We start from the raw sequence: 24,696 nt of genomic DNA on the forward strand, positions 1-24,696 counted from the left end.
CCCAGAAAATGTAAACTGCTTGCTCTGTGCATGCATACAGAACTCTCTCACTGAGGCGTGGAAACAGTCTCTGCACCCATGAAGGCAGCAGCTGCTGCTCCAGTAAGTTTTAAATGCCACTTTCCCATGTGGCTACCCAGGTAAAGAAAGCAGGGGGCAGGGATGGAAGCAAGCATGTAAGCCTGTCTTGCCAACTGCACCTCCAAAGCTTCCTGTTGTGGCCTGCCATTCCCCCAACCCATCCGACAGCAGCAGCCTCCTAGCAGCCTGGTTCCATGTCGAAAGGCAGGGGTGAGCAATTATTTGTTGCAGAGAGATTTTTTCCCTATATATATCCACAAGGAAAGGCACTAAGTGCAGAACTCACTCATAGAAGCATAATTCCTGCCATGGCCTGGGCTGGTCCTGAGAAGCTTAGAGTGCCCAGGAGAGCTGTCCAGGGTGGAAAGGAAGAGATGTGGGTGTTGGGCAGCTGGCTGATGGGGTATATGCCCTAGCCCAGGACAAAACAAAAGAGGAAGCAACTTGCCACGCCCATGGCATTGCCACAGGGCCAGCCATCACTGTAAGTGTGATTGGGGTGGGGTTGTGAGCCAGCCTGAATCTGCAGAGCCAGCCTGGCACTGATGCCCAAGCTATGAGGGCCACCCCTCCCCCTCCACATACCTAACACCATCCTGGGCTTCCAAACCAAAGGAGAGAAACAAAGAAGCAGGGCTGTCAGAAAGAGAAAGGATAGGGGATTGTGTCTGTTGGGGGTGGGGAGAAGGAGAAAGAACAGGAGATTGTCTGAGAGAGGGGGAGAGAAAAAGAAGAGGGGGATATTGCCTGGGGTGGAGAGAAATGGGGGAGAGGAAGAGGGGCAGACTGAGAAGGAGTGGGGGAAAGATGATATTGTCTTTGAAGGGCTGGGGCAAGAGAAGGGTGAGACATACAAAGGGAGAGAGGAGAAAGGGTAAGAAAGGATTTTTAGAGAATGGGGCAGGGAGGAAAGCTGACATAGAAGGGGTGAGAGGAAGATTGATAGATGAGGGGCAGGTGCAGAAAGACAGAGAAGAGATCTTTGACAGAGAAGTGGGGAGAGGGAAGGAAAGGTTGAGGAATGCCCCCTCCCCACATGTTACTTTCAGGTCTGCCCTTGTGATGGTATATAAGTATAACACTATCAAATCACTAATTAAAAAAGAAAACCAACTACCAGGGAAACCTGCTGGATGGAAGCCCCATTACTGCTGAGTTGTATTAGGGAAAATGGCCTTTTCCCGTATGGAAAACAGCACAGTGTCCCTCTGTTTCCTTTTCTATGAAAGATTATCAAGTCATGTGATGCATGGCTTTGTATGATTCTCAGGTGTCTCTGATTGTTGGAAACATCTGATTTTAATCAAAATATTTGTTGTTGTTTTTAAACCTGTGTAATTATCCTTTCAGTGCTCCTAGTTTTCACCCAATGTTAATGTTTCTGATTTTTAGTAACAATTTTGGAAGCAGTTTGGGAGCTGTGAATGGGGTCTTTGCTCCTTTGCTTTACCTACTTGGGAGAAGCATCCACTATCAGACACACCTGAAGTTGTCTGGTACAGACAGCATGGGATACTTATTGAAAGTAGTTCTGTACTAAAATGATAACTGAAAATAATTTTGCAAGATTCCATAAAAATAGATTTAACTCCTTGTGGAAGCTACCTCAGACTCCAGGTTCATTCAAAGCACACACCTGCCATAAGAACATAAGAGATGCCATGCTGGATCAGGCCAATGGCCCATCCAGCCCAACACTCTGTCACACAGTGGCCAAAAAACCAGGTGCCATCAGGAGGTCCGCTAGTGGGGCCAGGACACTACAAGCCCTCCCACTGTTGACCCTCACCAAGCACCAAGAATACAGAGCATCACTTACCCCAGACGGGGAGTTCTATCTATATCTTGCGACTAATAGCCACTGATGGACCTCTGTCCATAAAATAGATCATGCTCTTGGTGTCCCTAATTTTGAAGGCTTAGATTCCACTGAAAATAGTGAATTCTTTGTTTTCTCCTTCCCATTGCAGCCCAAAATGTCTCCCAAAAATACTGCTTCTGTGGGACAGGGGATCCCAGGAATCTCATGAAGGGGGAATTGGACATCTGCTATGGGATGAGTGAACTGGCAAAAATCAGCATCTTCCCCACCCTTTCCACAGAAATCTTCCATGGGATCAACTGTGTGTAGGGGGGGCATTTTTTCCATTTAGATGGACACACATGAACATGGATGAAACTGCCTTATATTGAATCAGACCATTGGTCCATCTAGGTCTACTCAGACTGACAGTGGCTTTCCAAGGTTTTATGCAGAGGGCTTTCACATCACTTACTGCCAGATCCTTTTAATTGAAGATGCCAGGAATTAAACCTGGGACCTTCTGTATACAAAGCCACTGAGCCACAGCCCCTCCCATGGACATTCTTCTAAGTCCTACGACTTGCGAACATTTTCTCTGGAGCTGCCTTATCTGTTTTCTCTGGCTCAGAAGCTTTTAATAGCTAGACCTGTCAATATCCTAGCTTCAATGAGCATTTAATTGTTTCTTTAAACTGTGCAATATCAATCTGTGAAATCTGGACATTGCTTGTGTTCTTCCTGAAGTGTAAATAGACTTCAAGGAAGTGGAGCGTACATCTTAAATTATGATTCTGAGAGATCTGGAACTTAACAAACAAGTACAAATGTTTGGGGCCCTGCTTAGTCTGCTGCACGTGTGCAGCATGACCATCTCATATGTGGGTTCCCAGTTCTGGGATGCCCTCCCCTTGGAGCCTTCTCTGGCACCAAATCTGATGCCTTTCGAGTGCTGGAAGAAGACTCATTTTAAGCAATTAATCTTTAATTTTCTGTGTGAGTTTCTTTCTTTCTTTGCTGCTTAATTGCTGGTTAAAGAGATTTTAAATACATTTACATATTTTTATTCTTCTACAGGTTCTGTCCTTTTTTCCTTTTTTATCTTTCATCATTCTGTTTTTTATCCTTTTGCTGTTCCTTGATTTTTTTAAAAAAATGTTTTGCATTTATTTTAATTATTTTTAACATGTTAGCTATCCTGGAGATAACTTTTCTGGTTGAGGGATGGAATATAAACACTATAATATATGTGTAACTATATTGTTTTACCTCCATTGCCCTCTTGGGGGAATGTTGTATGCTTCTGTATTCTCTAGGGCTCTGCAGCCCTAGTTTTCAATTTCATGGTTTGGTTTTGTGGTTAGAAACTCTCATGAAGTTAGATCTAATTTCCTTAGAGCAGAAGCCTATTCTTTTAATGCTCATTACAGCAAATGTATTGGCTTTCTCAGCTCCTTGACTGCAAATTCTTGGAGAAGCATTGAGATCTTTGAAACCCACCAAGGCCAAAAATGGAATATTACATGAAAAGCTGCTTGCCTGGAATACTTCTTGTATGTGATACAGGATGTTAGCTGGAGCTGCACAAGTATTAAAAGATGAAAGGCTGTTTGTCCTTCTCTCTTTTAGAGAATGAAGATTCAACTAAGAGGTTAGAACCTGCATCTTCAACAGCTGCCACTTCAGAGAATGATACCTCTCAGTGCAGGTAAGAAATAAACATGTGATACAGAGTGATATTAAGTGCTGTTCAGGAGCAAATAATTGAGAAGCATCTTTCTCTGCCACACATTTCTATGAAGTACAGGTTCAGCAATTGGATCTTTTCCCCTCAAGATAAAGTGGGAAAAGTAACTGTCAGGCATTTGGTTATGAAGTCTTGTCTGTTTTGCTCAACCCATAAAATAGGGAAAGATTTTTTATCTTCAAGAGAGAGCTTAATTATTGGCACAAAACTTTTAAAATGAGTTTATTTTACAAAATTCATCATATCCTGCCTTTCTGCCCTTACAGTGACCACCAACGTGGCTAACAAATTAAAACATACACAAGAAAATTGTATTTAAAACCATTTAAACCACCCAAAATGGCCTTTTGATGGTGTGTTTCAGTAGTGCTTAGTCACTGATTTTTAGCATTTAGAATTGTAATCCTGTATATTGTGCAACTGTGCTTTAAAAAGAAAGAATTAAATGGGTCAAAGTTTGTTTTCTCTTCTTTATGGCTGGAGTACAATGTTATTTTTAAAAGTAATTTGTGATAATCCTGGCTCTGATGCCTGTGAAACTGGTAGTATGGTAAGAGATTGAAATTGCAGACTTTCTCTCTAATTATGTCTCTGTCCAGGGATGCTATGTAGTGTAACAATTGATGACAAATAGTTTTGTGTGGAATCTCTGGGCTAGTGTGAACTTTTGGTAATTTTCTACAACACAACATTTCTTGTGATTCTTTTAATGCAAATATCTGTGTTCTGTCATGATTTTGTCATCAGCTGCTGTTTAGCTTCCTGATGGGTAGCCATTATTGTCTTTTGCGGGGTGTGTGTGTGTGTGTGTCTTGTAACAAGTTTTCTCTGGGTACCGTTCTGGCTTTGTTGAACTCCCCTAGTGGTCACATACAATCCTCAGCGCAAACATTCAACACATCATCAGCTCTTTCACAAGTACTGGGGGGGAGGACAAACCTTTTCTTGTGCACAGACAACTCCTCAGTTTGAAACATATTCTCACCTACAATAATGCAACATCTGTTTTGAACCCGGACGGACACCAGTATCAGGGCTTGCAATAAATCCAAATGCCAACTTTGTTGCCACATACACTCAGACAACACAATCACTGGACCTAACAGCATCAACTACGCCATCACTGTTAGAAGTACCAACATTGTTAGAAGTGCCCACAATGCCCTTCAGTTCTATACATAGGACAAAGGTCAAACCCTACTCTCTCTCTCGGCTTGACTTCGCGAACGAAGATTTAAGAAAGGTGCAGTAGTCCACGTCTGCTGCAGGCTCGCTGGTGGCTGACAAGACCAATGCGGGACAGGCAGGTCCGGCCACAGTGGCTGCAGGGAAAAGTCTGATTTGGGGTTGGTGCTGTAGCAGTACGATTCTTCCTCAATTTCCTTTTGTCCTCAAGACCAGCTATGCGTGCGTTCTCAAAGGAAGAGACAGCCCGGTGGATGGTGTGCCTCCATGCTTTGCGATCTGAGGCTAGGTCAGACCACTGGTGATGGTTAATGCAACAGGTACCAAGGGATTTCTTCAAGGAGTCCTTGTACCTCTTCTTTGGTGCCCCTCTATTTCGATGCCCCTCTATTTCAAACCCTACACCAAAGGGTAAATGGACACAAATCTGACATCAGGAATCACAAATCTGAGAAACTGGTAGGAGAACATGTCAGTGTTCCAGGACATTTGTTGCGTGACCTCAAAGTAGCTGTTTTATTGCAAAGGAACTTCAAGAACAGAATGGAAAAAGAAATTACTGAATTATAAATTATTACAAAACTTGGAACAAAAACCTCTCCAGGACTCAACAGGGATATTGTTTTTTACCTCCTTAATATGCTAAACCCATTTTCACCAAATAGATCCACTATATTCTAATGTATTTCTTTTTTGTATTAGTGCATCAGTGTGAAATATGCAGCCCATGGGCTGCACCTGGCCCTGCAGGGCCCCAATCCGGCCTGCCAAGTAACTGCTCTGCTGCTTTCTCCCTCTGTTTCCTGCATCACAACTCTTTTGCTCTGTCTCTCCTTTCCTTGATTGGCTGAGGAAGGGAGGAGGAGGGAAAGAGCCAGAAAAGGCCATCCCTCAATTGGCTGAAAGCTCCTTACCCGCTTCTGGAGGGGAAGGAAAAGAGCCAGAGGGGGTGGAAATGGTGTCCAGTGGCAGCAGACCAACAATGTTTTATTCCAGGTACAAGATTTTGTATGCCTGAACACTTTAGAGAGTGGGGGGGGGGGGCAGGAAGACAGAGACAGCAAGCCAGAGTGACCCCCCCCCTTTCCATTTCTTACAGATGCGGGGGAGAGAAACCTAACAGTACAGCTTGCATTCTTTATTAGGGGAAGGGAACAAGACTAACAACATTTGTGGCAGAGGTGAATGTTCATGAGTTGCTGCTCACTTACAGATACACGCCTGATCCTAATCTTGCATTCAGGTACAGCTAGATTAGAATGTGAGTCTATCTGTCCTTATATCTTGGAGAGTGAAGTGAAGTGATTTCAGATGCCAAATGACAATAGCAGTCATTGGTAATGAGAGAAGAAACCAAGGTGTCAATTCAATCTGGAGGATGCATTGTCTTGAGCTTCATTATCAATTGCAATTCAGCAGTCTCGCTTTCTGATCTCCCTTTGAAATTCTTTTGTAAGAGGACTGCTACTTTTAGGTCAGCGACTGAATGTCCTGGAAGGTTAAAATGTTTCCGCACTGGTTTTTCAATGTTGTGGTTTCTAATAGCAGAAGAAAAGAACATGTCTAGTAGCACCTTAAAGACTAACAAAATTTGTGGTAGGGTTTGTGCTTTTGTGAGTCACCCCTCTCTTCTTCAGACATTTCCATTTATTCTTTGCATCCTCCTGGACTGAATCTTCCTGTACCAAATTGAGACCTAGGTTTCCTGTCTCCTTCAAGTGAGGGGGAGGGAGGTGGAGTGTCAGTCAATGGAGAACTTTGCTCTGTAGCTCTGCTGTGTGTTTGAGAGAGCCTGGCATATCTCTGGCTTTGATTGAGAGAGCTCTAGGTGTGTCAGGCTCTCTCAGTCACACAGCAGAGCTATAGAGCTTAGCTCCTCTATTGGCTGAGACTCCTCCTCCTTCCCCGTCCCTTGGGGAAGAGTGAGGAGAGGCTGCTTTGCTCAGCTGCCTCAATCCCATGGAGAAAAACAAAAATGCTGATGATAGAAGCAAGAGAGGGTGAGAAGGAAGCAAACCATAGAGGGTCTCATAGATGCTTTCTTGGGGGACAGATCAGGTCTGTGGGCAGGATATTTGACACCTCTGCCCTAGAGGTTCAGAAGATTTATTTGCTGGTAACTTTTATACCATATAGTGAAATGTTTTTATTTTAAAAATAAAGACTTTTGAATTTTCAAGACCTCAGCTATACACTGAACTATGCATTGTGGACAAAAAAGTTTATTACATTTGATTAAATAAAATTAAAGAATAGCAACAGTCTCAGTCATCATGCTTTAATTCCACTGCAGCCTAATTTTGTTCTTCAAAATGTCAGACAGCTCCAGTATTTATGGGAAATTTCAGCAGTCTAGTCTGAAGGGAGTAAGAAAAAATGAAGTCCTACAAACTAGCATAACACATGTCACCCAGTGCAACTTCGTAAAGGAACAACAAAGTTTCTCTGAAAACTGAGTAATTTTTTCAACAGGTGAAGCTGTTCAACGGCATATGTTGATGACCTCTAAGGCAGGTGATCCCAATGTGGGGCTTGTGGGTGCTATGGTGCCTGCCAACACCATTCTTGGAGCCCCAAGCATTTTTCGAAAGTGGGTGGGCCAGGTGAGGCTTTTGCCCAGCAGGTCTTCTGATTGGCCATTGGAGATCAGATTGGTGGTGCAGATCTTTTAAAGTTGCTTCAGCAGTAGCTGCCACCACAGCACAGGGGTCTTCACTTTGTGACTGAAGGTGCATACAATAAATTATTTTTACAATATTTAATAAAGTTCTTTAAATTTTTTTAAACGAATGAAATTATATTTTAAAAAATATGTTCATAAGCATCCTATTTAACAGTTGAGGCAGAAGTTCTGTTTAAGGGTTACTGTTAGAGTTATGCATGACTTTCTTGACGTTTTATGGTTCACTGCATTTTGTGCAACCATTTTGTCATTATGCCACCGCTTTGTGTCAGCATTTCAAGGTGCCTGCAGGCTGAAAAAGGATGGAACCTTTACTCTGATGGATTCCTGATTTAAAGCACTCACGGAGCAGCTATTGCCACAATATTAGACATGAGTGAAATGGCAGGCTTATGCTACAAGGAGAACTATTTAGGTGTATGTGGTTACTGATTTAGGAGCCAATCTGCTCAGTTTCATTTTGCAGTTTTCTTGTTGCTGCTGGATAACTAACTGAGCTTAGATATCATTTGAGGCAAAAAACATCTTTAAAGAGGTTCCCTAGTCATATGAAGATTTGTCAATACAACTGATTACAATATAAAAGTTACAAGTCACATGGGATGAGTTTGCATTGCCTTTAGATCTGCATATTGGGCTGTCTTCAGGCTATCAAGCAAAGGGATACACTTGTGAGCCGCCCTGAGCCCGCCTTTTGGTGGGGGAGGGCGGGATATAAAAATAAAATTTATTATTATTATTATTATTATTATTGCTAAGCATTGCTTAAGAAGTGATCCTCTGGCTCAGGTTCTACTGGGTGGAAGTTTATTTGCCTACCTGAGACTTTTTACAGAAAATGCTCTGTTGACAAGGCATACCCACATGTATGTGATAACTTGCTATGAGGAATATACTGTCCCCAAGGAAGACCAACACAAGGTAATCACAGTGTCCAAGTGTAGCTTTAACTCTTGCTTTCTGTTTTTGTATCTTGCAGCCAAGTCATGTTCTCTCTCTTAAGCAGAGAAGTCATGCAAATGCAATTTCTGGTAGTGGAAGTTGCATGAGAAGCAGTGTACATGAGGGACCCTTCCTTATTGGGGGCATAATTTTACTTGAGAGGATTAGAAATTAGAAGGAGCGAGCACTATTCTGCTGCTTTCAGCCATTTTTTTTTCATACAGTTTTCCTCAACAACTCGCCTGTTTGAAATAATAGTTTTGTTACCTTAAAACTTGGTAGGGCCATAGCTCAGCATTAGAACTGTCCTTGGTAATTCCAGTTAAATGGCTCTCAGGGGCTTGGGAAAATATCTGCTTGAGGTCCTGAAGAGTTTGAGATGGCTGGCAGGGACAAGAACTAGTTGCAACCTATTACTGTAGTAAGCCCTCAGTTAGGCATTTTGTGGAATTCAATAGGGCTTCCATTTTTTAAAAGTTATTTATGAACGCTTCCTTTTTAGATCTGGAATTGTTTGAACGTAGGTGTCAAATTACTTTGGTGTCCTTTTCTTTTTCTCCCCTAACAAAATTATAGTGTGGTGATTTCTTCATTCTGAGTGGAGGCAAAATTTGTTATGCCAGTGTTATGCCAGTGTTTACAAGGTAATGCAGCTATGATGGGATTGTTGGATGGGCTCAGCTGGACTGAATTTTGCTACCTAAGGGAATATAACACAGTCAGATGATGCATGCTAAGACAGATTCACTTGGATGTGACAGTAAAAACATGCATTAGAGAAATCTTGTTGCTTCAGTAAATGGAATCCCATTTTGAGCCTTTTTATCAGTATTTCCAGATGATTGAATTGGAGCTTCATTTGTACTTGTTTTGCCTGCCTGTTGCATGCTCTTAAAACATTATGTGTTGATGTACTGTTTTTCTCTGAGAGGCTGCAAAATGGATCACATGTGAATGAGGATGCTACAGAGGATTTGGCAAGTGGTGATGCTGATCTGAAAGAGCAAGATGTAGCAGGAAAGGAAGCCAACCAGTTCCAGCAACAAAAAGAGGTAGGTAGAAGACTGGCTACTTTCTTTTGTTTCTGAATACAATATTCATCTTTGCTGCAAAGGGCTAATGTGTTTTCTGAAGTTTGTGTTATACCCTGTTCATATTAAGTGTGTGTTTCCTCTTAAGATAACTTGGGCTGTTCTTTGTGATTCTTAGTAGATATGCTTAGGATTTCTCTGTATATAACATGCTATATACCATTAGAATTTGCATTTTAAAAAATTGTGAATTATTATTTTTAATTAGATTTGTGAATTGCCCAGTCCCTGCTACTGCAGGGTTCTGGGCAATGTATAATAACTCTAAAAACATTTGCCAGATAAAAACAATGAACAAAATTAGAAATACATTATAAAAACAGATGGTGAATACAGATACTTATTAATTATCCTAGTTACAGATTGCCAGCTACTCCACGAGCAGGGGGAAGAGGGCAAAGTAAGCATGAAAAACAGAGGAGGGTGCCAGCCAAAGTGGAACCATAGAATCATAGAGTTGGAAGGGGCCATGTAGGCCATCTAGTTGAACCCCCTACTCAATGCAGGATCAGCCTACAGCATCCCTGACCAGTGTTTGTCCAGCCACTGCTTAAAGATTGCCGGTGAAGGGGAGCTCACCACCTCCCATGGTAGCCGATTTCACTGTCAAAAAACTCTTACTATAAAAGATGTTTTTCCTAATATCCAGTCGATATCTTCCCACCCTTAATTTAAACTCATTATTATGAGTCCTCTCCTCTGCTGCCAACAGGAACAGCTCCCTGCCCTCCTCTAAGTGACAGCCCTTAAATACTTATAGAGAGCAATCATGTCCCCCCCTTAGCCTTCTCTTCTTCAGACTCAACATTCCCAAGTCCTTCTGCCTTTCCTCATAGGGCTTGGTCTCCAGGCCCCTGAGCATCCTCAGAGCTCTCCTCTGCACACCCTCCATTCTGTCCACATCGTGCTTGAATTCAAGGCCTCCAGAACTGCACACAATACTCTAGGTGTGGCCTGAGCAACACAGTGTACAGTGGAATGATGACATTTAGCGATCTGGAAATTATGCCTCTGTTGATGCACCTCAAGATGACATTTACTTTTTTTGTCACTGCATCACACTGGTTGCCCATATTTAACTAATGATCCACCCATATCCCAAGATCTTGTTCACATACACTGCTACCCAGAAGTGTATCCCACATCAAGTATGTGTGTTTCTCAATTTTGTTACTGAAATGTAGAGCTCAGCACTTATCCTTGTTAAATTGCATCTTGTTCACTTCCACCCACTTTTCCAGCATGTTCAGATCTCATTGAATTCTAACTCTATCTTCCAGTGTATTCACTGCTCCTCCCAATTTGGTGTCATCTGCAGATTTAATGAGTAGCCCCTCCACACGCTCATTCAGATCATTGATAAAAATATTGAAAAGTACAGGGCGCAAAACTGAGCCCTGTGGCACACTACTGGATACCTCCCTCCATTCAGATGTAATGCCATTGACAATTACTCTTTTCAGTGCAGTTCTCCAACCAGTTCCCTATCCATCTAATTATTCAAGAGTCCAGTCCACAGTTCTCTGGTATACCCATCAGAATATCATGGGGAACCCTGTCAATAGATTTACTGAAATTTAGGTAAACAACATCAGCAGCATTCCCTTGATCCAGCAAGCTTGTTACTCAGTCAAAGAAGGAATTGAGGTTGGTCTTGCAGGACCTATTAGGGACAAATCTGTGCTGACTCCCCCCAAGTTGTCCTTTAGGTGCTCACAGAATGATCCCTTTAAAATCTGCTCCAGTATTTTCCCTGGGACAGGGATCAGACTGCCTGGCCTGTAGTTTCCTGGGTCATCCCTCCTCCCTCTTTTGAAGTTTGGAATGATATTTGCCTTCCTCCAATCTTGGAATTCTGGAAGATGATTGACAAAGGCTCTGCAAGCTCTCTGGAAAGTTCTTTGAGCACTCTTGGGTGCATACCATCTGGCCCAGGGGATTTGTATTCATTTAATACAACCAAGTGCTTCTCAACTACCACTCTGTCCATGTTAACCAACAGCCCAGATGCCACACCTTGCCTACTTCCATCTCTAGATGAGCCTGTGCTCTTCTTCAGGGGAAAAACTGAGGCAAAATTAGGCATTAAGCCTTTCTGGTTTCTCTCTGTCCTCTGTCAGAGTTTCTCCATGTTTACCCAACAGTGGGCCCAATGCCTCTTTTATCTTGCATTTGCTCTTCATCTATCCAGAGAAGTTTTTCTGGTTGTATCAACCCTCCTTGGCCAGCTTGAGCTCACCTTGAGCTTTGGCCTCTATGATGGCCAAGCTCCAGTGCCTAGCAACGCACAGGTACTCTTCTTTAGAGGTAAGTCCCTGCCTCCATTTCTTGAACATTTCTTTTTTTCTCCCTTAGCAGATATTGGAGTTCTCTGTTCATCCACATTGGCTTTTTGGATCCTCTTCCATGTTTGCTTTTAGTTGGAATAGCCATGGCTTGAGCTTACAAGAGCTCTTGTTTAAGAGAACCCACCCCTCACTTGCTCTTTTTCCTTCCAGCAGTCTTGCCCATGGAATAATTCTCATCGAGCCTCTGAGTTTATTAAAGTCTGCCCTACTAAAATCTAATATACATGTGTGACTATGAATTTTCTTGGTCCCCCATAGCAAAAAGAATTCTAGCAGGTCACTTTCCCCTAAAGTCCCCACCACTTTCACCCCATCTTTTGTATATTGGTAAATATTAAGTCAAGTTTGGCTGAGCCCCTTGTAGATTCCTCCACTGTTTGATGAAGGAAGGTCAGGAATGTGCCTGACTGTGGATGCTTTGTAGAGTTTGTCTCTTAGCACACATCAGGGAAGGTGAAGTCACCCATAACTACCAGGTCCTGTTGTTTGACTACCCTGTCAAGTTGTTCAAGGAGGACAGCATCCACCTCTTCATCCTGGTCAGAGGTCTTTTTGTCCTTTCTTGTCCTCATCCAGACACTTTCCACTGGATTGTTGCCTTCCTCCTCAAGTATTTTCTGACAAATCAATTCTCTGCTCACATATAAAGCCACTCCACCCTCTCTTCAACTCTTTTGGCTTTTCTTGAACAACTCATATCCATCCACTACTGTATTCTATTCATGGGAATCATCTCACCAAGTCTGTAATGCCTACTAAATCATATACCTCTGTCTGCATTAGAAGCTGAAGCTCTTCCTTCTTTGCCCAATCTTTAGGCGTTGGTACATAGACTCCTGAAGTCTTGCACCTTTGGCTCCATTAGACCCGGCTCTCCCAGGAAGACCTCCGTTGTTTGCTCTTCATTTAAATCCTTATGTTGGTCATCTCCTTCCCCTTGTTTTGTTGGTTTAAAGCTCTCTTGATGAATCTCTCCAAGTTTCTGCCAAACACCTTCTTCCTGGAATTTGACAGGTGAAGCCTGTTCTGTGCTAGTAGGTTATTGTCCAGAAAACATAGCCTATGGTCCCGGAATCCAGATCACTCCTGCCAGCACCACCAATGCAACCAGTGGTTTACCTTCATTATCATCTTCTCCCATTGTATCCCCCTTCCTGCAACAGGAAGGATCAAAGAGAACACCACCTGTGCCCCCATTCCTTTCAGCTTCTTTCCAAAAGCCTCATAGTCAGCCTTAATGGTTCTGATGGTGTTCACAGCTGTGTTGTTGGTTACCAGATGGACCATCACAAATGGGTAATGCTCTGTGGGTTCGATAAGTTTTGGGATCCTGTCCATAGTATCTACCTCAGAGGCCAGAGAGTCAGTCCTGGATACATGACTTTCCATACCTGCAGTAGGGAATCACCCATGACCAACACCTTCCTTTTCCTTCCCTTGCCATTTCTTCATATCCCCCTGTTCTCCTTCAGTGGGGATAGGGCTATGCAAATTTCTTTATTGCGTGGCTCCTATAGGAGTGGCCTGGGCTGACCCTCCCAGTTTTGTATAGCCCTGCACTTGGTAGGCTGCTTGAGCTCCAGCTCTATGCACATACACACACAAAAAGAGAGAGCAAGAAGAAGAAAAGGAGAAGAAGTGCAGCTAACTCCTCCTCCCCACTCACCTGGCTGTTGCTTGTACAGATAGATAATCTTAAAAGAGACTAGAACCTGTACTATAAAGTGCTAATTTTAGCATGAAAGCCCCTAGAAGAAGATAACAAACCAAGTGATAACATAATATTAGGGGGCAACTGCGTATGTTGTTAGCAATACTTATTTTAAAAATTTATGTTGATTTGGCCTCTGTGGACACCCCCATAGGTAATCTTGCTGGAGTACTTCTGGTTTCTGAAACTGTGGCTGTATTCAGGTGAACACTATATGCAATTTCTTGGTTTTGATTGTCCATATCATGGCTTGGATCCAGACTAACGTTTCCATTGGTAAAAATACTATGCCTATGAAGCATGGTTTATTCCCCTTCTGCAGCGGCACAAAATGCTCCCCCCTCCCCAATCCTGCTCCTGGGGTAGCAGGAACTCCAGAAGTAGGATGGGAGAGTGCATTTGGGGTTGCTGCTTAAGGAGGGAGGCTGCAATATCATGCTGCATGGGTGAAAGCTGTTGCACCTGTGGAAATATTGGCCTGGATCCAAGCTGTAATGAGGTGAGAGGTACTTTTTTTAAAAAAATGAAATTCTTCTCAATGTTTTACTGCGTGAAGTAATTTATTTTATTTCCTGCTGTTTCCTCTTGGAGACTCTTATGACTTCAGATATACATTTCAGCCTGGTGCTTCAGGAATTTTTTAAAGCCTAAAATAAATTCCTTTTTAATGTCAGGGTAATGTTCTGCATCTTGCAATGAATGCATTTGTCAAAATGTTAGCACTGTATAATTCTGTATATAAAATCTATCCTGTACTGGAACATGCATCAGAACAAGTGGGCTCTGGCTAAAGAAAACTTGTGCCACAATAAATGTGTTAATCTTTAAAGTGCCGCAAATCCTCTCATTATTTTAGCAAAACTGACATGGCTGCTCCTCTAGAATTTCTCTCTCTATATAGCATACCCTTTTTATTCAATAACAAGAGCCCCATGTTAAAGAGTGTTAAAGCTGCAGTACTGCAATCCTAAGCTCTACTCACTACCTGAGTTTGATCCCCGGTGGAAGCTGGGTTTTCAGGTAGCTGGCTTGAGGTTGACTCAGCCTTCCATCCAGCCGAGGTTGGTAAAATGAGTACCCAGCTTGCTGGGGGGAAATTGTAGATGACTGGGGAAGGCAATGGCAAACCACTCCGTAAAAAAAAAAGTCTGCTGAGAAAATGTGAAAGCAATGTCACCCCACAGTCGGAAACGACTGGTGCTTGCACAGGGGACCTTTCTTTTCCTTTCCTTTTATTCAATAGCTCTAGGCTTGATTGAGGTAGGGAAGTTTTGGTGGTAATTCTTATTGGGCAGCCACCCTGTTTTGTTAAAAATGGATGCTGTGAAGCAGGATGTAGGCAGTATACCTCCTGCTCAATTTCTTCACAGGTCTTTTTACCTATCTTCTCCCTCACCTCCTTTGGCTAGCAAGACTACTTTTGCCCCACAGCAGACAGGAGAAAAGGGCTGCATGGGTTGAACAAGGGTTTGAGACAGAAGACACAGTGTCTGAAGTCTATTAGTGAGATGAACTTTTTGAAGATATTGGTGTGACATTAAAAGACTTGTGTTCTTTGCATAGGAGGCTGTGGTGCAGATGACAAAGTATCCTGCCCCACAAGGACCAGGAGATATAGTCATGATACAGTCCGAATACACAGGTGCAGTGGATGTCCTTTCAGCAGAGCTGGAAACCACAGACTTGCTGGGTGAGCAGAAGAAAGGTAAGCAGCTGCAGCATGATTGTAGTATTGTCTGTGGGACTAATCAGTAGCCGAAGTTCCTGTGTAAGAAATGCTTGTAATTTTAATGCTTATTTGTCATGCTGGGTATGACAGGTCTTGGAGGCAAGAATAAAACTGACATATAGGTACACAGAGCAGATGACTGGGCATTAGATTATTTTCAAACTTTATTTTCATTGTAATTGTATCAACTAATGTGTGAATTCTGGAGAAGAGCACTTCTTTTTCACTTTGTTGTATGGTCTTGTGCTGGGACTATTCTCTTGAGCTTCCAGTAAAGCATATGACTAAAATAAGGTGGCAGAGCAGGAAATTTTTAGGGAAGTAGAGAGGCTGAGACAAAATCCAAGTAGAACTGAGGTGGTGTAGCATTTTCTGAACTGTGGGATGGGGGTCAGGTGTGAGCAGATTCTCAAAGCTGAATTTCACTGGGGATAAAGAACTGTTTAAAAGAACATTTTGGCATAGCAAATTAACTCAATCCATCCACTTAACACTATCACACATTGCCTGTCAGAATCCATTGTTATGTGGTGGTTTGAATGTCAAACTAAGTTCTGGGAGATCCAGGTTCATATCCTCACTTTGACATGAAACCCTTTCTCCCTCAATCTCACAAACTTTTTATGAGGTAAAATAAAGAAGGGAGAATCATGTACCCAGAACTGAGCCCCTTGGAGGGAGGAAGGATAAAATTTTACTAAGGAGAGTTGGTTTTTTTACACTTCAATTTTCTCTACTGTAAGAAGTCCTAAAGCAACTTACAATCGTCTTCCCTTCCTCTCCCCACAACAGGCAGCTTGTGAGGTAGGTGGGGCTGAGAGAGTTCTGAGAGAACTGTGAGTGGCCCAAGGACACCCATTAGGTTTCATCTGGAGGAGAAGTGGGGAATCAAACCCGGTTCACCAGATTAGAGTCCACTGCTCTTAACCATTCATCATGCTGCTACTAAGTACACAGAAGCTTTGCCATGATGCATTAAATGTATGGTGAGCTTCAAGTCAGGCTGGATGTGTAGTGAAGCAGTTGCACAACTATATCACTGTGAGGTACTGTGTGGATTGAATCAGTCACAGTGGAAATGTGGTCAAGTGGCACAAAGAAAGTTTGGGAATGAATATGTAGAGATGAAGGGGATGGAAAGTGGTCAAAATTGTGCTCAAAAGCTCTGGTAATACAAGGGGACAAAAGACACTGTTTTCACTCTAAGGAGGAGGGCATCTTGGAATGAGTGATTTCCACCAATTGCTCAGAGAGGCAGGACTAAACTCTTAAACTTCGTGTCTCCTAGGTAGGCGTTGTCTGGGCTCAGTTTGCTTCTTGCTTTCTTAGAAAGTGCAACTTTCAAGCAGAGCTCTTTACTCTTTTTTATTTGCTTTTCTCTTGCTTTTCCCCTAGAGTGATTTCATACCGGAGGAAGAGTTTTCTAACTTTCTAGCCTGTCTTTTTTTCCCCCTCTTCGCACCTCTTCTTTTTTGTTCTTTTGACCCCTCCTCTTGGCTCTGCTATTTCTTTTGTCTTCCCAATTTTTTCTTTGCTCACTCTCCTTCCTTGGTGGAAAAGAATGGCCCAGTGGTAAGCCGCAGAAGCTCTGGAGGGACATAACAAAAATGAGAGAATTCCCCCACTGAATCTAGCTCATAGTGGCTTAGGAAGACTGCTGGAGCCCAAAGCAAAAGTGCTTTAAAATGTGCCATAAAAAGGCACAGAAATGGCTCCTCACGTTCAGTTGGCTCTCTCAACTGTCAGTTTGACCCCTGGAAGTTACAATGACACACCAGGCCTCCTCACTGGACCTCCCACCTCCCTTGGCTGCTAGGTCAACCTGTGGGGGCTACAGTGGCTCCCCTGTTGATCCCTCTGGCTTTCTTGGCTGCCAATTTGGCATGCAGAGGGCTACCGTGGCATGCCAGGTTCCCCCTTTGGACCCTCTGTTGAACCAGAGGGACTCTTTGACCACCAAGGCATATCTTCAGGGTGTAAGGTGCTGTCTCCCCCCCGCCCTATGTTGTGGTCAGGTGGAATCCTTCCTCCACTGATATTATGGAATCTTTTAAAGAGAGCCATGAGAGAGGAACGGCAAGGCATGTGAGAGTGCTCCTCTACCACCTTATCCCAGGGATCCAAGCTCTCCAACCCAAAGTCACCCTCAATTGCCCAGAAATAAGGGTTTAGGTGTACAGAGTGGCATAGATCATTCTCAGTGGCTCACCAAGCTGGCCTGCAAAGCTTTTTCTTCCACTTCAGTTCCTCAGGGGTGAACAGCTTCTAACAGTGACTTATTTGTTGTGGTTATTTCTGTTCTGTTCCTTCCTGTTCCTGCGATCATTAGCTCGTGAAGTAACCAAACTGAGCCAGGACAATTCCCATCCAGGAGACAAGGAGTTTAGTCCTGTCTCCCTGAGCAAGTGGTGGGAATAACCCATTCTAAGATGCCCTCCTAACTGCAGAGCAGAAGCAACCCTATGATGAGTATCTAAGGTTTCCTTTTTCATTTGAAAGGTGGCAGTCCTATGACTCAAATGCCTGTTAAAGAATATTCCCCCTTTCCAGCTAATCACAAGTCAATAGAGACTGCAATCACACTGCATTGTAATGTGTAAGAAAACAGGGAAGCAATGGTAAATTATGCTGCATGGCCATCAATAGGTTCAGAGCCCTGATACAAGATTATTTAAAACTACCTTTCTGTTTTTTGTACTTGCACATCAACAGTAGGAGATCTGAGAAGAACCTTGTGACCTTTGTGAATTTGATCAAATTCTTTCTTGTTTCTTCTTAGCTCAGCCACCTCCTCTGATTCCACCAACTACATGGACAAGTGCCAAGATAAGGGACTTCAAAACAAAGATGGCGAAGGAGAAGAATGCCTGCATGGTAGTGAAACGGGGTGAAGTAGTAACTGTCCGGGTGCCAACTCATCCTGATGGGAAGCGTGTATGCTGGGAATTTGCCACAGAAGATTATGACATTGGCTTTGGAGTCTATTTTGATTGGACTCCTGTTACTAGTACTGCCATTACTGTACAAGTCAGTGAATCAAGTGATGAAGATGATGATGAAGAAGATGAGTTTGAAGGTCAGTGCACAACTGTACAAAGGGCAAAGCAATGGGATTGATTATCAAAGAACCTATGAACCTCAGTGTAATTCACATTCATACATTTCTTGATTGAGTTTCAACATTTTTAGACACCAAATGAAGAATGCCCTTAAAAAGTGAAATTTAATTTAATTTAATTTGAGACTTATACCCCGCCCTATCCCGCAAGGTGGGCTCAGGGCCGCTTACAACATTAAAACATTACAATAACAATAAATGAAACATATCCAATTAAACACAACAAATTTAAAATCTCATAAACGTAATACATAAAAGCAGAGGATCATAACTCCAACAATAATACAGCCAGAAGCCACAGTTCAGCAGTTGGTACGACTTCAGCTGGTTAACACCACTTAGCACAGCTTCAGGTCACTGATACCACTCAGACCCTGACCAACTCAAGCACAAGGATAGTAAAGTGCTGGGGAAGGTTTCAGAGGACAGCCCAGTAAATTAAAAGCCTGGTGGAAGAGCTCTGTCTTACAGGCCCTGTGGAACTTAGGTAAGTCCTGCAGGGTCCGGATAATGTCAATAATTTCTAAAGTCAACAACATTAATAAAACAGAACCAAGTAGGTCAATTTCTGTGTCCTTGAAGCTGAACACCTGATGGCTTTCTAGACACACATCTGCTGTGTGTGTTCCTGGTGAACATGGAGAGGATTTTGTGCAGTTCCTGGTATGTCACTCATCTGACATTGCTGTAGTTTGAGCAGTAGAACTGCATCATACTTCTTTGGATCATACCCAAAAATCATTAGAAACATTAAATCAGGAGTGTTGAATTCATTTGTTACAAGGGCCAGATCTGACATAAATAGCACTTTGTGGGGCCAGGCCATGTGTATGCCAGATAGTGGAGATACAAATTTTATAAAGGATACAGAGAAACACGAAGATATTATTTTTTACTTAAAATACAAACATGCTTAAAACTCTTGTGATGTTTAGTTTAAAATGGAAATAGTGGGATTTGACAATACAGTTTTAAAAATAAGACTTCAAGAAAAAGCACAAGAATCACAGCAGAAACTAAAAATATAAACCAAAAATACAAAATGCTCTGGGCTTAGGAAAACATGAAATGGCTGGGCATTGCAGGCTTCTCCCCATGCCCTGAAATCTACTCAGTTTAACAATGGCTCTTCAATGTAATTTCCCCTTTGGCTGTGGGTTCCCAAGTTAGAGTGCTCACTAGGCACCAGTTCTAAGGTCTATTCAGCAGAGACAAGCTGGCTCAAAGCCATCAACCCTTTATTTGCAAGGTCACACAACTCTAGCAAAGAACAGCTTCTAATTGGCCATATAAACACTGAAAAGTGAAACTGAGCTCCATTAAAATACATTGCAGCACAAAGATGCAAAGAAAACATGGAATAGATTTTCCATTAAGGTCTCTGTGCCCAGATAGACTATTCCCAGAGTAGTCTATCTGGGCACAGAGACCTTAATGGAAAGTCCATTCTGCATTTTAAAGTGTAATTTTATATTTTTATTTTAGTTTTATATATGTTGTAAGCCGCCCTGAGCCACTCGGTGGGAAGGGCGGGATATAAATCCCAGATAAATAAATAAATAAATAAATTTTCTTTGCAAGCCCAGAATTGCTTCCTGCTTCAGCCTGCAAAGACAAGGCAGAAGGAGCTGGGAATTTCAGCAGCTTTGGAGCTTCAAAGGGTGAGAACAGGAGGGAGGAAGAAAAGAGCCCCACGGGCCTGATTAAAGCCCTGGACGCGCTGGATATTTGATACCCCTTCATTAAATAGAAACATTAAACATCAATAGAAATATTTTTAAAAGCATTAAAAACATTAAACATCAATAGAAACATTAAAAATTTAAAACTTCAGCAGCATTATTAAAACCTTTGACTGGCCTGCTGGAACAAATGACCCTTTTGCATCATCTTGAGAAATAAGTGCATTTGTAGCCTAGTTAACAATAGCAGATAATTTAAAAACATTAAACAATTAAATGCTGTGTGTGTATATATATTTGTGTACACATACTGTGTAATTCAAATGTTCTAATTCTAAACTTGCTTGGTAGAAATAAACTATGATTTTAGACTTTGAGATGTGGCACCACAGTTGCATCATTGGCAACAAATGATTTGAAGATCACAGTCCAGTATAGAACATAATGTGATTTTCATTGCAGCTGCCTTTAGACCCATGACCAAAAGTCATTAGTGCACCATCTATTGACAGGTGGAAACACTGTGTGTGTGTGTGTTGTTGTTTTTTTATTTCTCAGGGCCTATTCCTGTTGGTGATGTGGAAAGGGGCTCCAAAAGCTATTTGCGAAATCGCTATGGAGAGATCATGCCTGTCTACCGTCGAGACAGTCACCGGGAAGTGCAAGTAGGCAGCCACGATTATCCAGGAGAAGGCATCTACTTGCTCAAATTTGACAATTCTTACTCCCTTCTGCGAAACAAGACTCTTTTCTTCCACGTTTATTATACCAGTTAAAGAAGTTAGTAGTGAGTGTGACCAAAGGTTCCAAAATAGGGAAAGCAAGTTGCCTGCCAAGACTAATGTGTCTTAACAGGCACCACCTGATGGCTGAATCGGATACTCACCTCTGTGCTTATGTGCAGATGACCTCTTTCTGCTCTGCCTCACTGCTATAGTGGTTCAGCTGATCACTGGAAACTGGTTTGTTTTAGGCAAACAACAAGCAAGTCACTGGATAACCAGTTCAGGTGTCTGCTTTTTCATTCTATTGCACTTATATAAACTGAAACTGAAGTATGCCTTTTTGAGGGGTGTGGGGACAGAAGGGAAACACTGTCATCTTCTGTTGTGCTAACTGCAAATAGATCCCTGGAAACAATGGCTAAGCCAGCCTGTGGAACTCTGTCTAGAATGGTGATGTTGCTGTGCTGCTGTACACTGCTGTTCACTTGGTCTGTGGGAATCTTGTGAGATGGAACATGCACATGACATCTCAGTCACTGGCAACCAGTCTTCTCTCCCCTTTTGTACAGTGTTGTTTCTCCAGCAACTCTAGCATATTTGTTGCACACCACAGCTGGTGTGCAGTGGCTGCTATACATGTGTATTCTACAGGTTGACTGAAAAGAGTCTGTGTGCTCTAAATAAGGGAGCAAAGCCACTATGGAAGTCAGAATAATAAACCAGAACATTCTGATTAAGAAAATGGTTAGGAAAATTGTCAGTAGCAAAGCACCCCTCCCCCCATCTTATGGCTTAATATGCTTATTCTTTCAATTGGCTTGTCCTATGAATACAATATAGGTTAACGTAAGAGTGTCAAATTCAGTTGAACTGGAGTGCCAAATTCTTCAAGTTGATGTCCAGAGGCTACACCTTTTAGCCAAAACCTCCCTCTTTAGTCAAAACTCCTCGCTTTACTATAATTTGACACCAAATCACAATCCATTTCACCTTGATTGAATATAATTTTAATGAAATTCAGAGAAATTGATTTTCATGAAATTAATCAGTTACACTAAAATTGAGAAGAGGTGGTTTCTGATATTTATAGCTTGAATACAATAAAAGTTATGCTTTACCCCCTTTCCCCATGCAGTACTCTTGGATTCCAAGAACAAGCATTCTCAGTCACAAGATTGTTACGTAGGGGAATATGAGCACTCCATACCTGCTTCAGTGAAGGCCTTGCAAGACAGCACCGGTGACAGAGCATGATGTTGATGCATGCAATAGCAACCCTTGTTCTGTTGTAGGCACTGGTTTCTTTTGCCTAATTTGTGTGGAATGTGATATTGTGCCCTTTAAAGAATCTGATAGGGTCTCCTGGCCTTATGTTTGTCATGCTTAGTTTAAGATCTCAGATCTTTAATCATTTTTAAAACCCAATTTCTTTCCATCTCTGTGTAGTTGTTCAGACGTCAAAAGCCAGTGCCCAACATAGCAAAAACAACACACCTTCCTGTTGCATTTCAGAAAATGGCAGTGAAATTACCTGTCTTTCAAATCTCAGGTCTTATTGGGGGGGGGGCAAAGTGTTTGGATAAGGATATTTTCTTTTCCTCTTTTTCTTTTTTTTAAACTGTAAAGTCTTGTTCTCATAGTAGGTAGAAGAGCATTTGTTAGCCTTCAGGCTGCCCCCTCCTATCTAAGTGGCAGGACCACTTTTTAATTGCCTTCTGGATAGGGGAATTGCCTTCCTATTATGGAGAACTCATAAATCTCATCAAGAGAGAGAGAAACAACACATCCCCAACATTCAAATGGAGAAAAAGCAACCTGGTCAATTTTGAATTGTAACCAGTACAAACTACAGAAAGGTAAAGAGAATTTGTAGAAGACACTGCGTGAGGGATAGCATTTCCTCACATGTTACTAGTATGCAGAAGAACAAACTGAAACCACCTGGTAATGAAATGACTTTCTGCCCATTCAAGAAACAAAAATATGGGAATTTTATTTTCTAATCAGAATTGTTAGCTTTCTTCCCTGAGAGTTGGGCTAAGTATGGTGACAGGGTGCTTTTTGTGTCTTGATTGCTCCCTTCCCCACAAAAAAAAGTCTCTAGTGGAAAGGAAGTGACAGGAGACAGCTCCAACTAACTTAGGTCTGGGCCAACTGCTTTGTCTCTTGTCTTCTGCACTCACTTGGAGAGAGGAAGGAGGTGGCTCCTAACAGCTTGACAAGTACCATGTTTGGGCCTGAGTAATGAAGGGTTCAAGATCTCTACCATATCTAAGATGAGCTGAGAGGGAAGAAGAGACAGGCAAAAATCTAAAGAGGAAAAAGAGATATGCAATTAAAGGCTGAGCTTCTTGGCATTTCAGCTAGAACCCTCTTTTCCTGGTTGCTGAGCTGCGAACTAGATAGGGCAATCTTGGAGTAGGAAGGCAAACCTCCCTCGTTTGCAATCAAATGAGAAGGGTCCTTCTGAAAACTAACAAATACTCTGCCTACTGGGTAAAACATGTTTGTTTAGCAGAGGATTGGTAAATATTTATGAAGATTTCAGGTTCAAAATGTGATTATGCTTTTTTTATAAAGCATTTGTTATTTGTGATGTTTGTTGAATGTGTATATGTGTTTCTTAGCATGATTGTAGCTAATACTCATAGTACCCTTCCTGGGGAATGCTTTTGATGTGAATACACCTATCTTTTGCTGGAGCAGATTTAGCAAGGGAAGGTATAAAACCAAAGAATTTACCTTCAAAGATGCCTGCTGATATCCTTATGTCCTGTTGTTCTCTGCTAAAGGAGGTGAATTATGAACCTGGCAAAGCAAATGTGTTTGCAAGAGACAGTTGGTTCTGTTTAACTCTTTTTAAGGGGAAGAAAGGTTAGAGAGCTAAACGTAAGTATTTCAAATATTTGAAGAGAGACACTGGTAGGAGTAGCTGCTCCTGTTTTTGTTTTTCTTTCTGAGTGAGACTGAATGATGAGACACCAATTATTCCAAGCCAATAGCAAGGAAAAGAGAGACATGGAAGTGGCAAAATTTGGCTATGTCAGGCAGGCTTATTAGTAATTTCACACATGGATACTTAAGACTTTGATTGTAGTCTGTGTGTTCAGTATTTCTCATAGAAGGCCTGTTCCACAACAGCTTCTCTCCACTGTGTAGTCCCCCAGATGGCTTTTTAAAATTGAATTTGCTCTCCTTAATATGAACATATACCATATTGTTTGAGGCACTTCCTCTATAAAGCATCATCTCTTGATTTACCACATTTCATGGAAACTGCAGAAGCCTGTTGTACAGAAGCCCTTTTTCAACACACCGTCAACCTGGTATGTTACAAAGATGGATGTTTGCTTTGCTTGGTATTCTTCCTGAAGAGAGGATCATAAAAGAAAGAGCCTTGTAGATCAATCCATTAAGCTGGAGTAATATGTCAAGAAGAGCCTGTGATTTTTCTTTGGCCCACAGCATGAGCTAGTAGTGTACTAGAGCAAGGTAACTGCAACTGAAGCTGTGCCACATGTCTTGACTGCAGTCTTTTCTGATGGGAAATAGGATTGGCTTTTGGAATAGGATTAGAAATTAAAATCAACCTAAAGTGCAGCCTGTTGAAACTTGCTATTGGTTTCAATTGAGCCCTTGCATTCTTTCCCTTCTGTAGTCTGCCTAGTGACATCCTGGTTTCAAACCTCTTCTCATAATCAGTTTTAAACTGACCCTTTTTTTGGCAAGCATAAGTTGCCCACACCATAAATGTGATGCATAATATATTTTGGTATTAATATACAAATATATCAGTTTAAGGGGAAATGAATATATAGGACTTTTCCTTGAGCATAGCTCATGACTGCATCTA

The 24,696-nt window shown here is 42.0% G+C and overlaps 1 protein-coding gene across 1 annotated transcript in view; it reads left to right on the forward strand.

The window, feature by feature from the left end:
* Positions 1-23,593, forward strand: part of TMED8 (transmembrane p24 trafficking protein family member 8) — a 29,999-nt gene extending 6,406 nt beyond the window's left edge. The window contains exons 2-6 of the mRNA XM_060262550.1: positions 3,512-3,590; positions 9,371-9,491; positions 15,153-15,294; positions 18,098-18,394; positions 20,677-23,593. Coding sequence (XP_060118533.1) covers positions 3,512-3,590; positions 9,371-9,491; positions 15,153-15,294; positions 18,098-18,394; positions 20,677-20,894 — 857 coding nt within the window. The 3' untranslated portion in view covers positions 20,895-23,593. The remainder of the gene's footprint in view (positions 1-3,511; positions 3,591-9,370; positions 9,492-15,152; positions 15,295-18,097; positions 18,395-20,676) is intronic.
* Positions 23,594-24,696: the final 1,103 nt, after the last annotated feature.

Source organism: Heteronotia binoei, chromosome 21, assembly GCF_032191835.1.
Source record: "Heteronotia binoei isolate CCM8104 ecotype False Entrance Well chromosome 21, APGP_CSIRO_Hbin_v1, whole genome shotgun sequence".
In the NCBI taxonomy this organism is placed as follows: Eukaryota; Metazoa; Chordata; class Lepidosauria; order Squamata; family Gekkonidae; genus Heteronotia; species Heteronotia binoei.